This window comes from Elephas maximus, chromosome 10, assembly GCF_024166365.1.
Source record: "Elephas maximus indicus isolate mEleMax1 chromosome 10, mEleMax1 primary haplotype, whole genome shotgun sequence".
NCBI classification, from domain to species: Eukaryota; Metazoa; Chordata; class Mammalia; order Proboscidea; family Elephantidae; genus Elephas; species Elephas maximus.
The window spans coordinates 63,210,317-63,223,900 of NC_064828.1; the positions used below are offsets into that span (position 1 = coordinate 63,210,317).

Consider the following 13,584-nt stretch of genomic DNA (forward strand, 5'->3'; position numbering starts at 1 on the left):
TTCTTCTCCCATTCCATCCAGGACAATCTACTGTGACCCTGGTCACAACTAAAAGCTCAGAGAAGAAACAAGTCTGCAGGAGACACAACCTCATCTACCACCACTGACTGACCTTTACCTCTTCATTAAATACTGAGAGCACATGCTCTAAGATTTTGGGGAAAAGAAATGGACAGGCGAGGAGGCCTTTGCCTTTGCTCATTAGAAGGTGTCCAGGTCTGCCAGGGCAGTGGGTGGGCTGGGGTGCTGGCGGGCAGCACCACGAGGATGTGAGTGGGGTGTCGGCGGGGTGGGGAATTTGTCCCCCAGGCTGCTCACCGATAATCCAAACACGTCTCATAGAGACTCAGGGTGGCTGTCCCCGGTGGTGGAGCAAGAATGCACCCCAGATACTGGGCTCTGGCCCAGCCGGACACGAAGGGGGTGGGGAGGGGACATGGTGGGATTCCTCTGGCCTGGCTGCCCTGCCACCCCCGCTCCGGGTTCGAGTCATAGACACTGTCAGGGATGTCCGGCCCGGGGAAGGGGCGGCTCCACTAGGGCCAGCGAGGAGACCCCGCCCTGCCCGGTACCTTGGGGCACTTTTCGTAATAGTGCTGCTGCGTGCGGATCCAGCGCCCCACCAGGTGGTCGCGCACCGTGTGCGCCAGCGCGAAGAAGTAGTCGCGGGGGGTGGCCACGTTCCGGTCCTTGACCAGCGTGAAGTGCAGGTGCCGGTTGAAACCCTTCTTCAACTCGGCCACGTTCTCCACGCCCACGATGCCGCGGATGCTGATCTGCCGGCGCTTTTCCTGGTCGGTCAGGGGCTTCGCCATGGCGGCGGTGCGGACCAGGCCCGGGGCGGTGGGGACCAGGGCCGGGGCGGTGGGCAGCGCAGCGAGCCGGACTTAGGGTCGGAGGCGTTCGGCAAGGAGGGAAAGGCGGCGCCGGGCTCGCGGCTCCTCGGCTGCTTTTGGGACGGAGGAAAGTTTGGGGCCCGCCCCTCGGCGTGGCGCCGCCCTTCCCCACGGCCTTCGCACGCTGGCCGGAAGAAGGCGCCTGGACGCTCCCCCGCTTCTGAGGGGCGTGGAGGGTGGGGGTAAGGGTGGGCAGCACAGCGAGCGCTCCCTGGACCCCTGCCCGAGAGCTCTGCGTATCCGACGCGCCGGGATGGAGTGGGGGTGAGGAGAGGCTGTTGGCTAAGCACCCTGGTTTGAGCCCTCTTGGCAGCCTGAGGTGGGATGTTCCAGAGGTCACGTAGCCACTCGGAGGCTCCCCTCCGCATCTGCAGAATCCAGGAGGGCAGCTTGTGTCCTGCCACAGTCTTCTCCCTTCTTCAGGTTCAAGGACATGGTCTGTGTGTGAAAGCATGTTGTTGGCAAACTTTTGTTTTACAGATGTTTATTTCCTGTGCCCTTATTATTGTTGTTATTTCTCCCCCGGGATGGATTCCACCATAGCGTTGGAAAGGATCTTGGAGGGTGGGGACGCTTTTACTTCAGTTGTCTCGCCCTCGCCTCCCCCTTCTCAGTCCTTGGCTTCGCCCCATCTTGGATCCCAGGCTTCAGAAAGCAAGCCCAAAGCGCCACGGTTGTTTTCCCGAAACTCAGAGATTCCGGTTTCTTGGCTCTAGACCACTGCTGTCCTGTCTACAGCGACATGTGCAGAGCGCTCTGCCACCTATCGGTTAATGAGAATCAGGGACCTTGCTAGTTGCAGCTTCGGGCTGATTACGTGTTTTTTTTAATATTAGGCTTCTTCTTTGAATTACGGGGGGCGGGAGAGAAGAGGATATGTGTGTGGAAAATGAAGGGATTGCTCATGGAGCCGGTTGCCTTGTTTACAGAAAAAAAACGGCTCTGTGTTAATCTGCAGTACGGGCTAATCTTTGCACCATTCACCTCCAGCTTTGGAGGTATTTATTTGTATATTTATTTTTATTAAACCTTGGCAAATGCAAACATACGGTGTTTTAGTATGTCAGAGACTTCTTCAATACGTACTAGTCTCTTATTTTAGAAATAGCCCGTTGCCAGAGTTAAGTTAGAAAAACCTTAAGCAATACAACCTATGTTAATGTAATTTACTTTGAAAAATAAACCAAAGCTGATTACTTTCAAATTGATGCACTGAGGGTTGAGGGCAGGGTATTTGGATCAGGCCAAAGGTAGCCCTCACCATAAAAACCAAAGTGACAAGCTCAGGTTTGGTAAAACATCCAGACCCCATGTCATCCCAGCTTCAGGGGTTTAGACGTAGGCCTCTGGGGAGCAGGGCTAAGACTGAGTTGGGCCCTATGCAATAAAGATGACCTGCATGGGAAAGTATTGATAGGAGAAATGAGGATGGCAGATGTCAGAAATACCCTGAATTAATAATGGGAGTCGAGTCCACATCAAAATGATTTATCTTAAAAATAAAGGGGCCTGTGTGGTGAACTTTGAGGGAAGGCTGAAAGAAAAGGTTCTTTGATAAATTACATCATAAAAAATATGTTTGTATATCAACTTCCAAAACTCTAAGATGGTCACAGCATTAGGCCAGTTATAGGCTGTTCATGCTTTGGTGTGAAATCGTTCAACCAGCTTAAACAGTTGGATGAGAGAGTAGAGTGGAGGAGTGGGGTGAGGGAAAGCTGGGGCTAAGTAGTTCTTACTCCCAAAGAGATCTCTGAGGACCAAAGGCAAAATAATGCCTGGACACTTGGATGGAGAGTGAGGAACCAGGGGGTGCAGAAGAAAAGGAGATGGAAGACACCAAAAGGAAACTCACTTTTTTTCTTAGTTTTTGTGTGCTACTGAGTTGATTCTGACTCATAAAACTCAAAACACCAAACCTGTTACCGTTGAGTGGATTCCAACTCAGTGACCCTGTAAGACAGAGTAGAACTGTCCTATAGGGTTTCCAAGGCTGTAATCTTTATGGAAGCAGGCTGCCTCATCTCTCTTCCTTGAAATGGCTGGTGGGTTTGAAGCGCCAAGTGCTTAACTGCTGAGCCACCAGGGCTCCTTTTCCTACTCATAGTTACCCTGCTATCTTTACGGGAGCGGCCAAATGCCTAACCATTGTGCCAACAAAACCAAAAAACCAAACCCGTTGCCGTCAAGTCTCTATTTGCAACTGAATTAAACAAAACTAAAGGAGTCCTGTTGGCACTATATGATGAAATTAATTAATTCATATCATATTGTGCCAACAGGACTCCTTTAATTTTGTTTAAGATGGTTTCAAATAGGTGAATCCTGCCAGCCCCTCCTCTTGCCCGGTTAGGTTACTAAATTCTTGTTGGAAACCCAGGATACTGATGATCTGACAAACACACTATTTACTTGATTCAGTATCCAGTTAGTGTGCCTGCACCCCTGAGGCTGAATATCTTTTAAAGAGAAAAACTTTGAATTACAGAATGTTTAAACTATAGAATGTGGGAGGGGATCATCCAACCCCGTGTTTTCAGAGAACATAATGGTACCAGATATTTTAGGGATACTGCATAGACCCAATCTTAAACAGTAATAAATCACATCGTGGGACAGTTATTCCCTTTTCACTTCTGGTTTAGTCTTTTTGGAAAGTCTTTAGTGTTAGCTAACATGCTTTAACGTAAATCTATACTTTTAACAGAAAGCAGGCCCAGATTCAGCACCTTATTCAGGTTTCAGCATCTAACTAGAATTTAGTAACATTGTTTCTATTTATGATAAACGATACTTTTCAAATTAACACCCTGATGTAAACTTTGTGTTTTAAATTTTACATTACAGTGAATTTGTTTAAGGAGCCCTGGTGGTGCGGTGGTTAAGCATTCATGATAACTGAAAGGTCTGTGGTTGGAACCCACCAGCCTCTCCATGGAAGAGAGATGTGGCAGTCTGCTTCCGTAAAGATTACAGCTTTGGAAACCCTATGGGCAGTTTAACTCTGTCCTATAGGGTTACTGTGAGTTGGAATTGACTTGATGGCAACAGGTTTTTGGTTGGGTGGATTTGTTTACAGAAAAGTAAATACAGTTCAGGTGGTGCATGAGTAGGGCAAAAATTATGAAGTGTGGTATGGGCATAACTGAAGTTTGGGAAACACAGAGCTTGATGGTCTCCCAGGTCCTTTCCAAGTCTAACAAGCTGGTCCTGTATTAACCTAGGTCACTGAGGCTTAGAGAAGTTATTTGATTATTATCTTAATACCTTGAAAAAAAACTGTTTTTTTTTTTTCGCCTAGTCAGAAACACCAAAAACTGGTTTTCTGAAAAAGCCCAGATTCAAATTGCTTCCATCCGATTATGCCAGCCTTGGCCACAGTGACTTGTGTTATTCCCATTTCTCATCTATGGCCTCACTGTGGATGTTCCTATAAAATGGCATGTGTGGATAGCTGAGCAAACTCTGTCCAGACCTCACAGGACAAGTATAAGTTGTCTGCTGTCAGAAAAGAACCATGAGAAAGCATGTTATCCTGGGTCTTCAGAGGTGTAGATGTCAAGAGAGGATTAAGCAAGAATTTTGTTAGGGCAAATGTCTTTAGGAAAGGAAATGGGGGAAGAAGCAGGTTAACTTGGGAGAGCTGTCAGACTATGATTCAAGTCTGACGCTGAGTGAGGGAGAAAGGGAGGGGAGGTTTCGAGGCAGCGTCCCAGACACTGCTGTGCAACCTGAGTTTAGATCTGACAAGGACCCTGAGTAGTTGTGGAGCCAATAGAGGAGTTCCCATGTCTCTAAGAAACAGGCCTGCTTCAGTATCCCTGCTTTGCTTAGTCTTGGGTGGGAGTACCCCCTGGGTGGCATGACCTCTGTACAAGTACAGCAAAGATTTGCCATGGTCAATTAGGGAGTCCCTAGGTGGTGCAAACATTTAACATGCTCAGCTGCTAACCAAAAGGTTGGAGCTTCCAGTCCACGCAGAGTTGCCTTGGAAGAAAGACCTGATCTACTTCCAAAAAGTCAGCCATTGAAAACCCTATGGAGTGCAGTTCTACTCTGACATACATGGGGTTGCCATGCATCAGAATCAACTTGATAGCAACAGGCACTGGTTTATTTCAAAGTAGGGCCTGTTGCATTGGGATACCACTTTGAGATTCATCAACACTACAACTAGAATTTTCCAAAGGCTCTGGCTAGGCTCTTGTTGTCAGGTGCCATGAAGTTGATTTTCTATGTGACCTGGTATGACAGAGTAGAACTGACCCACAGAGTTTTCTAGGCTGTAATCTTTACGGGAGCAGATCGCAATGTCTTTCTCCCATGGAGCTGCTGGTGGGTTCAAACCACAAACCACCAGCGTTTTGATTAGCAGCCGTGTGTTTAACTGTTGTGACGCCAGAGCCCCTTGGCTAGGCTCTTAATGTGCATTAATTACCTTATTTAATCCTCTTACCAGCTCTGTGAGGCAAGTTATATTTTTCTTCTAATTTTACAGATGGGGAAACCAAGGCTTAAAGAAGTTAAGTAATTTGCTCAAGGTCACTTAACAAGTAAGTGGTTGAAAATCCATTGCCTTGAGTTGATTCCAACTCACAGCAACCCCGTAAGACAGAGTAGAACTGCCCCATAGGGTTTCCAAGGAGCGGCTTGGTGGATTTGAACTGCCGACCTTTTGGTTAGCAACTGGACTCTTAATGACTGCTCTACCAAGGCTCCAAGTGGTTGAAAAGGTTTTCAGATTTGTGCATCGATGCGTATTGTTTCCCCTCTGAAATAGGTTTTCAGATCTATTAAGTAAACTTAAGCTCTGACTGCTCCTCAGCAGACCTGTTTACCCTGTTCACTCGGTTTGCTTGTGCTGTTCTCTGTCCTTTTGACCAACTTCTAAAATCAGTGCTAAAATCTGGGGAAATGCCAGGACCAAAGAGGCCCCACAAATATGTACACTGGAGAGGGACAGGGTAAGAGAGGAGCTGAGCTTTGTGCTCAGTGAGTGAATATAAATACATTTCACTCAGTATATTTAATGCATGTGTCAACCAAGGTTACTCCGTAAGGCTCTGCTGTTTAAAGTATTTAGAAAGATGACTGAGAGCCTGGCTTTATTATACTATTCAGTGGCTGTAGTATCTGAGACAGTGAGGATGACCACATTGCTATCTGTATAATTGGCTCCGACAGTGACCATTCCTCATTACCTGAGTATATTTGGCTTGTCTTGAAGCAAGCCGTTGTTCTTGGCACTTTCAGATCCTGTCATATTTGATTTGCTCATTGATACAGCAGTTTGACTTGTCAGGCCATGTAGGATATCCTGAGACTTGGAGAATCATTTACTACCTGAATTTCAACTTCTGCGAAGTGAGGTTAACATTCTCTGTCCTATTCACCCGCAATATAGCTAAGCTCAAAAAAGATACGAGTGTAGAAATGCTGGAAAATATTTAAAGCATTATTGCGATGTAAACTTTTGGGTTGGGATTACATTTTAGAACAAACCGATCTTAATTTTCTCCTGGTAGTTCACTTTTTTCCTGTCTTCCTCAAGAGCTATTCTAGCACTTGAAGTCTGCTCACAACTACTGTGAAGGATGTGAGGCTTCTGGTTTGGACTGCAGGTCTAGACTCACCTATGGGAGACATGATATGAGTGAGGGTCAAGGGTCTGAGGAGAATGGAGCAGGAATGAGAAGATGACAGAGGGTGTGTGGGAGAGTAGAAATGTCGCTGGCCTCGGACTGAGGGGTCTCAAGCCTGTATCCCTGAGGAGGCAGCAGGAACCCCAGGTGGTCTGAGTATCTGAGCTCAGCCCAGGACTTTGCTTCCTGGGAAGAACCAAGGGAGGTGGCAGGACCTCCCGTGGTTCTGGGAGCAAGTGGCTGCTTGTGGGGTGGGGGTTGGCAGTGGGGGGTTATACGTGTTCACAAAACCCCCCAGCCCTATCAAGGCCTGAGGCAGTGGTTGGCTGAAGACCAGGTGCTAAAGGCTGATTCAGAGAATACCCAAAGGGAAAGGTATTAAGGCTAGAGGCTATCCAGCTCCTAGCCTCCTGCCGCCAGTGCCTTGGCAGTAGGTAAGTCCCTGTGAGGGATCCCGAACTGAGTAGGCCATTGACTAAGATCAAACTTTTTCCCCTTCCTTGAGGAGTGAGGGCTTACACTAGAAATTAAGCTGATACAAAAAAAAGAAAAAAGCTGTATTTTCTTGTATATCTGAGTTTATGAACTGTTTGTATTTGCTTTACCCTCCGGTATTATTACTAAGGCAACAAGACTCATGCTTTCAGAATAAGCTTTCAACTTGCCATGGGAACAAGTGAGGAGATTATGTAATCTTGGGAAAATTATGCAAAGAGATGTGAACAAATCCTGACAGAGGAAAAGAAGCGGAAAAGGTGCTAAGCACAGGGATTCAGCAGATAATCGTGATGCGACACGCACAGGTGAAGCCTCCTTGTCACCTGGCCTGTGTCAATGCAAACCCCCAGCTAACCTCGCGTTTTGACTTGCCCCTTGTACCTGATCTCATACACAGAAGCAGGGCTTCTTTGTTTGTGTTCCTTGTTGTCTAAGGTGGATTATAGTTCATTAAGCATTAGTTTTGCATAGCATAACCTCTCTTTCAAATTCAGTGTTTTTAACTTATTCATTTGGCAAGCAGACTGCAGAATAAGGAGACTGGTGCTATATAATGCATACATTGCCTGCACAGTACCTTGTACCCTGTTTTCTGGAAACTGCCTCCCTCTCCTCATCTCTCCCCTGCCAGTCCATGTACTAATTGTGGGAATGGCCACAATGCAATATAGGTTTTAATAACTATGATCATAGAACTTCCCTAGGGTCATGTCTCAGGTGAAAGAAGATCTGAAAGTATTGGCCAACTTGGGAAGTCAACAAAGCAATCAGTGAACATTTATTCTCCGTCCACTGTTGTAAAAATGGCGAGGGAGATGTCTGATCTCCTCCAACCCCACAAGGGGGAAGGAGAACCAAGATCAACAGCACAAGGCTTTCTCCCATGAGGTGGGGGCCAGACAAGCCTCCTTTCTCCGCCATCTCTACCAATTCTGACACCAACCATCCCTCTCACAGCATTCTCTACTGGATTCGAGAATGACCACCCAGAACTCGCAGACCATACTTACAATTATGGGGTTTATTAGGGAAGTAACAGTTACAATTCAGGCTCAAGAACCCTCAGACTACAGTTTTTCCATCAGGATAGCATCTCGCCACTACGCTCACAGGCATGCCTCTCCCCGGACCTTAATCTCTGCCCAAAGGCATTCAGCTTTCTCTCTCTGGTCTGGAAGCCCACCGTGCCATCTCTTGCTGCTGGGTCTTTCCTGTTGCGCTCTTCTTTGGTGGTGGGCTTCTCCTTCCTGCCCTGGAATTGGCTCTCTTTTAAGGCAAAACTGACCCATCCCCTTGGTAGGCCACAATTACCCTATCACACAGTCACCTGTGTGGGAGTTACAAGACCATGGCTAGAAAGGCCACACACAAAATTAATCCACCACAACTATGTACAAGATACTGTGTTCATGGCTAATGGTACAAAAAATACAGGTCATGGTCTCTGTCTTACCATGAACTTGTAAACTAGATCGAGTACCACATTCACATGAAACTATAAGGGAGAATATGCTAAACGGAAAATCAGTTAGCCCAGACCTTAAGTACTACCTGAGTTCACAGGAAGGAAAGAGCATTTGCATCTGCCTGGAAGCCAAATGGTAATAGCTGCTTCTCTTTCTTCCTGGAAGTTGTTTCCTCCTCCACCCTCTTGAATTATAGTATCTGAATCATCGATTTATGTTTCCGGTTTAAGATGAAAACATGATGTTTTATCCCACTTAGAATATCATCTTTTATATTTTTGAGGAAAAGATTCAGTGTGAGAACTGCAGAGACAAGCCAACAGTAGCAGGTGGAAGAATTTGCCATTTGAACCTGACATCACAGGCAATGGAGTGATTGAGCAAAGGGTGTAATTGCAGTTTTGATCACTGCTTTATTTTTCTTTTTTTTGTTCCAGATATTTATGCACCAAGACCCTCTGAAAAAAAATTACTGTAATCTGAAGAAGATAAATCAAAATTATTTTCATTAGTCTTGCTACAGCGTAAAATAGATGACACTTTTTTCTTTTCAAAATCTTAAATGTAAATTTATTGAATTCTAAAGAAATAATTTATGTTTTAGAATAAAATACAGAGCATTGGAAAAATCTTTTTAAAAAACATTGGATGTCAGCATCCTTATGCCAGGTCTAGAAACACTCAGAGACTGATGTATTAGTGGCTTGAGTCTTCCAGTCAACTACATGAGCTTACAGGATTGGCATAGCAGCATAGCAGGGACCTGTGCTGGGGTCTATCACAGATTTTCAAGCCTGTCTGGGCACATCTGCGAACTGGTGAGACAGGCCTAGGACAAGTCAGTGCGCCCAGGGGAGGGGAGTCATCTGGGAAAGGAGTCAGGTCATGCCCGCTGTGTGGGTTTAGGTATACATGGGCATGTCTAGGAAACTGGGCAGCTGCTGAGGGCACAGGAGCTTGCTGGGTGAGAACTCATCCTAAGGGCAGAAGGAGTACGATGATTAACTTGACCCAGGAAGAAGCCGTAGCTGTCAGAGGGGAGCAACAAGTCTGATCATGGCATTGTAGCAGTTTCTTGAATCTTTTTGTTGGTCCGGGAACCTGGAAGTATGAGTATCAATGGGGTCATAGAGGACTGTAAGTAAAAACTGGAAGAACTTACTCACTAAACTTTGTGAAAGTACTCAAACCCCAGAAACACTGTTTTACCCCCCAGCAGAGAATAACATGAACAGGAGAGAGTCATTTTCTACACTCCACAGCTGCAGAGCTTAGAGGAGAACTGGAGGAACTTCTGTGCCTGGTGGGGCAGACATCGCCAGCAGGATTAGTAGCACATGGGAGACACCTTCTGGAGACTTCTAGAAATACAAGACACAGTATGCAGTGGTTGGAGGTCTTATTAAGGCAAGCGGGAACAAGAATCAGTGACATTTTAGTTGTCACAGTTAATGGCGAGATGTTCTCTGATTCAAAGGTTATGAGAACTAGATAAATATACCTTAAACAAACAAACAACAACAACAGAACAGTTACCATGAAGTCACTCTGACTCATGGAGACCTCATGTGTGTTAGGGTTTTCAATGGGTGATTTTTGGAAGTGGATCACCAGGTCTTTCGTTGGAGGTGCCTCTGAGTGAACTTGAACCTCCAACCTCTTGGTTACCAGCTGAGTGATTTACACATATGTTATTAGCCAGGTTACTAAAGATATCAAACGTTTACTAAAATAACTTTAATAAGCTACACATCCCTTTTGATGTGTACCAACCAACCAACCATTGCTGTTCAGTTGGTTCTGACTCATAGTGACCCTATAGGACAGGGTAGAACTGTCCCATAGGGTTTTCAAGGAGAGACTGGTGAATTCGAACTGCTAACCTTTTGGTTAGCAGCCAAGTTCTTAACCACTGTGCCACCAGGGCTCCATGTTGAGTAAAAGAAGTCTGAAACAATAGAATTATACTATATGGTCCTATTTATATAAAATTTAAAAGAGACAGACATATTTTGCAGTATTAGAAATCAGTGTATCAAGAGAGAATGACAGGGGGCACAAGAGAGGCTTCTGAGCTGTTGTGATGTTCCATAGTTTTCTAGATGGTATTCATTTGTAAAAATTTATAACGATATGAACTTAAGATTTGTATACTTCTCTGTTATACTGCTATAAAAATATTACCAAAGAAAGATTTACAAAGAGCTTACACATCCCTGGTGGTGCAGTACTCAAGAGGTCAGCTGCTAACCAAAACGTCAGCAGTTCGAATCCATCAGCCTCTCCTTGGAAACCATATGGGACAGTTCTACTCTGTCCTGTAGGGTAACTGTGAGTCAAAATTGACACAGCAACAGGTTTGGTTTTTTGGTTTTTTATTCAACATTATGTCTCTGTTATAGATTGAATTGTGTCCCCCCAAAATGTGTTGTAATTCCTAACCTCTGTGCCTGTGTGGTTATAATCCCATTTGGGAATGGGTTCTCTTTGTTATGTTAAGGAGGTAGGATTAGTGTAGGGTGTATCTTGAGTCAGTCTCTTTTGACATATAAAAGAGATTAAACAAGCAGTAGAGCAAGCAGAGATGGAGTAAGAGAGATGCCAAGCCACCTGGATATCTCCAAGGAACCAGGAAACGGAAACTAAAGAGACTAGGACCTTCCTCTAGAGCTAACAGAGAAAACCTTTCCCTAGAGCTGGTACCCTGAAGTAGGATGTCAAGCGCCCTAAACGGTGATAAAATAAATTTGTTTCTTAAAGCCACTCACTTGTGTTATTTCTGTTATAGCAGCACTAGATAACTAAGATAGTCTCAAAGTTTCATTTATGTTCTTGCCAAACTTCATATGTTTTTTTTTTTGCTGTATAGTATTCCATTGTATGAATGTAGCATAATTTGTTTCTCCATTTTACTGGTGATCAACTTTTGGATTGTATACAGTTGTTTGTTATTATAAACATAGCTGCCATGAACACTTTTGTAGATGTTTTTACTGTACATATGCCCTCATTTCTGTGTGGAGTGTAATTGCTAGATCTAATATAAAAGTTTTAATGAAAACTCTTTCTTCTGTATATAGAAAATATACTTTAGCTACAAATGTACCATTCTTTTGAACTAAAGCGATAGAAGTGATGAAAAAGTGAATTTGGCTAGAAGGCTAGAAAGAGCGTTGGCATTACTAAGAGTAGCTGGGCACTGCTAATTTTGGTATTTATCAATGTTGAATCATAATTAATTATCATACATTATAATAAGTGGTAACACTGTCAGCTATTGAATTGCTCATGCCAAATTTAAAAACTTGTAGAATAGTTTCCTACTGCTACCTAGAATATTTTTAGGCTGCCTCCTCCTGCTATTAATTGATGTGTTCAAACTAATTTTTAATATTAGTTTCATGAAGATACATTTAGGGAAGTTTTTTTTATTATTTAAAAAATTATTTCCATCCATCACTGCAGGCAGTTAAAAGCTGATGGCAACACTTACAGCTTGTAGCATTTACAGCTTGTAGCATTTACCACTGAAAGCCAAGAAGCATCAGTGGTCTTCTAATTTTTTTTTTTGTAGTTAGCAGTTGACAAATCTGTTTCATGAATTGACCATTGTGTTTCATGGATACGAGCTACGAAGACTGAATGGAAGGGAGCAGAGCCAAGTTTAAGTCCCAAGAGGCAAATACTTTGTGATGTGGGCCTCACCCAGGATGTCTGTGGCCAAAACTCTGGGGTCAAAGTTATCTCGGCCCAGTCCTTGTAGATTCCTCATCTAACTTACAGGAGCATCGCTTAGATTTTTTGGAAACTAATATTTATTTTTTACTTATGTTCTCATTATTAAAAAACTATGTTTCTTCTAGAAAATTTAGAAAGTATATAAAATATAGAAAATGAAATGTAATAGCAGCATCCGTTGTTAATATTTTAGAGTATTTTCTTTCAGCTTTTAAATTAGCCACTTTTTACATAGCTCAATTCAACAAAGGTGTTTTTGAGAACTTCTTATGTACTGATGGAAAAACTGGACAAAACCAAAGATCCTGCAATCCGTTACTGGGACTCTAAGACTTGAACCTACTTAACAGAAGCCAGAACACCTCCAGAACAAGATCAGAGGTGGTGGGGGTTGGGGAGAGTGGGCTGTAAGGTACCTGGAACATTACACCGTTTCTCTTGCTCAGGCCTCTACTCTCAGAGCATCCCATTTGAGGAGATCCACTCAAAGCATTATATTCCCAGCTTTATCCTAAGGGTCACTGTGAAGGTAGAGGCAATTACTCATCTGGTAATTGAATTTCCCAGTAGGTCAATGTGTTAGGGGTTCCCAAGACCACTCACATGTTTGGGGATTTGCCGGAAAGACCCTCAACAATAACACTGCAAATGTAACAGCAGTGTGTTATTAATTGCATATTGACCATTCTCCATTGCAAGTATAAACAAGAGCTTAGTGAAGAGGGATTCCAGTGAGGTACTGTATTAGTCACTAAATATACTTGTTAACTTAATCCTCACAACCACCCTGCGGTGTAGGTATTATTATTTCCAGTTTATGACAACCTAAGATTTATTGAGGTTAATGAATTTGTCTAGATGTAAATCCTGGAGTTCCTGGGTGGTACAAACTGCTAAGTGCTTGGCTACTAGCCAAAAGGTTGGTGCCTTGAACCCACCCAGGGGCACCTCAGAAGACAGGCCTGGTGGTCTATGTCTAAAAAGTCACAGCCTTGAAAACTCTTTGGAGCAGTTCTCCTCTGCACATAGGGTTGCCGTGATTCAGAGCTGGTTCAATGGCAACTAACATGAACAACAGATACGTAATTATCAAGTGCCAGAACTGGGCTGGGAGCCAGGTTTCTGTGACCCTAGAATCCACATTGAGACATATTTTCAGATCAGCAAGACCCAAAGAATGAAATTGTTTCTTACCAGCTGTGTGGATGTTTATGCCGTCTAAGTTCAGTTTTGAGTAGCTTAGAGGCATTTCTTGTGTTCATTGCTTGGGAAAGATGTATTAGGTAAAATTGGCTGTGTCCCCAGTTTCAGCTGAGCTGGAGAAGCTCTCTTGTTTTTTGAGCT

The 13,584-nt window shown here is 44.2% G+C and overlaps 1 protein-coding gene across 1 annotated transcript in view; it reads right to left on the minus strand.

Annotated features, from left to right (window-relative positions):
* The window catches only part of PYGL (glycogen phosphorylase L), a 51,172-nt gene extending 50,145 nt beyond the window's left edge, over positions 1 to 1,027 (minus strand). Inside the window, exon 1 of the mRNA XM_049897931.1 lies at positions 573 to 1,027. Coding sequence (XP_049753888.1) covers positions 573 to 815 — 243 coding nt within the window. The 5' untranslated portion in view covers positions 816 to 1,027. The remainder of the gene's footprint in view (positions 1 to 572) is intronic.
* Between the last annotated feature and the right edge of the window lie 12,557 nt (positions 1,028 to 13,584).